General features: G+C 44.6%; 1 protein-coding gene across 2 annotated transcripts in view; it reads right to left on the bottom strand.

Annotated features, from left to right (window-relative positions):
• Positions 1-3,411, bottom strand: part of PRPS1 (phosphoribosyl pyrophosphate synthetase 1) — a 32,444-nt gene that overhangs the window by 13,008 nt on the left and 16,025 nt on the right. For both annotated transcript variants that reach the window (XM_019662473.1, XM_019662471.1), the window contains exon 2: positions 1,332-1,515. In XM_019662473.1, the coding sequence (XP_019518018.1) occupies positions 1,332-1,436 (105 nt within the window). In that variant the 5' untranslated portion in view covers positions 1,437-1,515. The remainder of the gene's footprint in view (positions 1-1,331; positions 1,516-3,411) is intronic.

Raw genomic sequence — 3,411 nt, 5'->3', positions numbered from 1 at the left:
CTTAAGGAATTCATTACCACCAAGTCACCATTGCAGGAAATGCTAAAAGGGCTTTTTTAAACAGAAGGGGAAAACAAGCTAACCCAGTAAGATCAGAAATACAAATAACAAAATGGCAATGAATATGCACCTCTCAATAATCACTTTAAATGTGAATGGATTAAATGCTCCAATCAAAAGATGTAGAGTGGCTGAGTAGATAAGGAAACAGGACCCATGCATATGCTGTTTATAAGAGACTCATCTCAGATCAAAAGACACACACAGACTGAAAGTAACGGGATGGAGTAACATATTTCATGCAAATGGAAATCAGAAAATAGCTGGAGTAGCAAAACTTATTTCAGACAAAATGGACTCTAAAATGAAGACTACAATAAAGAAAAAGAAGTACATGACATAATAATAGAGGGATCGATTCAAGAGGACATAACCCTAGTAAACATATATGCACCCAACATAGGAGCTCCTAAATATATAAAACAGATTTTGACAGACATAAAGACAGAGATCAACGACAACACTATCATAGTGGGGGACTTCAACTCCCCATTGTGACCAACGGACAGATCCTCCAGACAGAAAACCAACACGGAAACAGTGGCCTTAAATGATACTTTAGACCAGCTGGATTTAATTGATATTTTTAGAGCATTTCACCTCAAAGCAACAGAATATACATTCTTCTCAAGTGCACATGGAACAGTTTCCAAGATAGACCACATGTTAGGACACAAAACCACTCTCAATAAGTTTAAGAAGATTGGAATCATAAGAAGCATCTTCTGTGACCACAATGCTATGAAACTAGAAATCAATTATAAAAAGAATCCTGGAAAGAACACAAATACATGGAGCTTGAATAACATGCTACTAAATAGCGAGTGTGTCAAAATTGAGATCAAGGAAGAAATCAAAAGCTATCTCAAGACAAATGACAATGAAAACACAACAACTCAAAAATCTATGGGATGCAGCAAAAGCAGTCTTAAGAGGAAAATTCATAGCAATGCAGGCCTATCTAAAGAAACAAGAACAATCTCATATCAACATACTATCTTTACACCTAAGGGAACTGGAGAAAGAACAGNTATATATATCTGGAATAAAATATACAGACTACAAATGTGTTTCTTTATACCAATCACATATCAACTGTTTTGATAATTAGGTAATTCGCAACAGAATGTAAAAAATAATACTCTCTAAATATATATCTGATGAGTAAGGGATTTTTTTTTTTTGAACTTTGGACCAGTGCTCATGCTTCCCCGGACTAAAAAAAAAAAACCAAAACCAAACTTGTTTTATAAAGGAGATTCTGCTCCTACCTTATCCTTCTTATCCTGCCGGGCATAAGGGAAGCATGGTATCACTGCTGTAACACGGCTGGCTGAAGCAATCTTGCAGGCATTGATCATAATCAAAAGCTCCATTAGATTGTCGTTAATTTCACCACAGCCACTCTGAACAATGTAGACATCCTCTCCACGTACACTTTCACCAATTTCCACGCTACAACCAGGAAAGGAAGGATAACAAAAGCAATATTTTAAAGCACTATACTATATTTCTACACACAGTAAGGTTGGAAAAGCATAGCTTCCCTACTAGTATGCTATGAATGGGTTACACCTGCACGTGGGCGGTTATCCTCTCAGACTTTATGAGGTTCCCCGGAGGAGCCCTTGTACCAGAAGCAGTTTACTGGCCCAGTTTACTCCAGAGCACTATACAAATATTACCTATTTTTATAGGGGACACAACATGAAAAAGTCTGGCTAACATACTCACAAGTAATTGAACCATAATTTCAGTAGGCAGCCTATATCCCATTCCAGGTACATAACATTTGAATGCAAATTTGATACAGCACCTGTGACTGTCACAATCCACATAAAAGTAGAAAGACTTCTGGTAAGATGGGGGAATAGACAAATGCTGTGCTGACTGCCTCCCAGGATCACACAAAAATTACAAATAATTTATAAGATATTCAACCTGGGAAGTTCCCTGGACACTACATGAACAGAACCTCTAAATGAAGGACTTAAAGAGGAGGCCACGTCGAGTCTGGAAGGAGGGGCAGGGATGAGAGAGGGTGAACCCCATGAAGGACACCTCAGCGGTGGGGAGGCTTCTCCGGTTGGGGGAGAGACCCTCCAGCCCCCAACCGCGCTCACCAGCCCAGAGTTACCTTGCCGGGAAGACGAGTTCTATGATAGCTGGAAGTAGAAAACAGTGAGGACTCTCTTTGCTCAACTTGGTGAGGCTGAGGACAACTGGAGAACCAGTGGAGCTGGCAAATTGATTCGCTCACTGGTGAGCACTCACCTGATTTCTGGTGGAGGGAGTAGCTGTGTGAGCGGGGCCCAGGAGCCTGCGGGAAGGACTGAACTGAGTGCCTTTGGAGTGGGAGCTGGGGAGTTTTGGGACCATTGTTCCCCTAGTGTGGAGCATGCACATGAGTAGTGCACAGGAGGGCGCATTTTTTCAGGGCTGGGCCCTCCCACAGAGGCTCAGGTCTGGGACCGCATTATTCCGCTGAAATTGGTGCAGGAGTGCGTGTGTGCGCACGCATGCAGCCTTGAATCCCCACCCTCCGCACTGCTTGTGCTGCATAGCCAGGGAAATGCATGGCAGGCGCGCTCCAACTCCAACAGACTGCTTGAGACCCGGGAGTGCGCAACTCGCCTTAGGTCCCTGATTTCTGCACTGCGCTGCAGAGTTGCCTGGGTGGCGATTGGTCTGTCGGGCTGCTCAGCCTGATCTGCGAGCAGCTGATTGGGACAGGCTGAGACTGAGAGTTTTCCTAGGAGTGTAGGGCCACGAGCTGTGTGCCGCAATGATTCGGCCGGGGCTTTCCTGGCATGTTTGTGTGGGCTGCTGCTGATGCAGGAGTGCATGCTGCTCTGACTTGGTGGGTGCCACTGACCACATCCTGTGGTGCTTTGGGGGCCTGCCCCGCCCACCTAGAGCTATGTTGCCAGGGGCAACCTGAGCACCTGGTCCCTGACTCCTACCTCTGCAGCCCACAGAGGGTTTTTTGCAGCAGCAGACAGCCTGCAACAACCTGTGTGGATTTTTGGTGGTGAGCACGGTTCCAGAGCACATAGCAACTAATTGTGGGAAGCTCACTTCAAGTCTAGAGGAAGGTCGGCGCATGACGCACTGAGCCCTTCCCCCCAGCAGCTGGTGGAGTTGCCCAGAGTCTCTCTATTGCTGAGCAAGTGGTCTTCAGATTAAAGTGGGCAGAGAGAGCCCCCCCCCTTTTTTCCTTTTTCATCTTTGTTTCCTTTTCCTTTTTTTTTTCTTTTTCCTTTTTCTTTCTAGGTGCTCTAGTACATCGAAGCAATCAGAGTGACAGCCAGAATGAAGAAACAAAGAAACATGTCCCAAGTAAAAGAGCAG

The sequence above is a fragment of the Hipposideros armiger genome, unplaced genomic scaffold (genome assembly GCF_001890085.2).
Source record: "Hipposideros armiger isolate ML-2016 unplaced genomic scaffold, ASM189008v1 scaffold_377, whole genome shotgun sequence".
NCBI lineage: Eukaryota > Metazoa > Chordata > Mammalia > Chiroptera > Hipposideridae > Hipposideros > Hipposideros armiger.
Note: the sequence above shows the minus strand (reverse complement) of the source record. Positions and strands in the feature narration are given on the sequence as shown.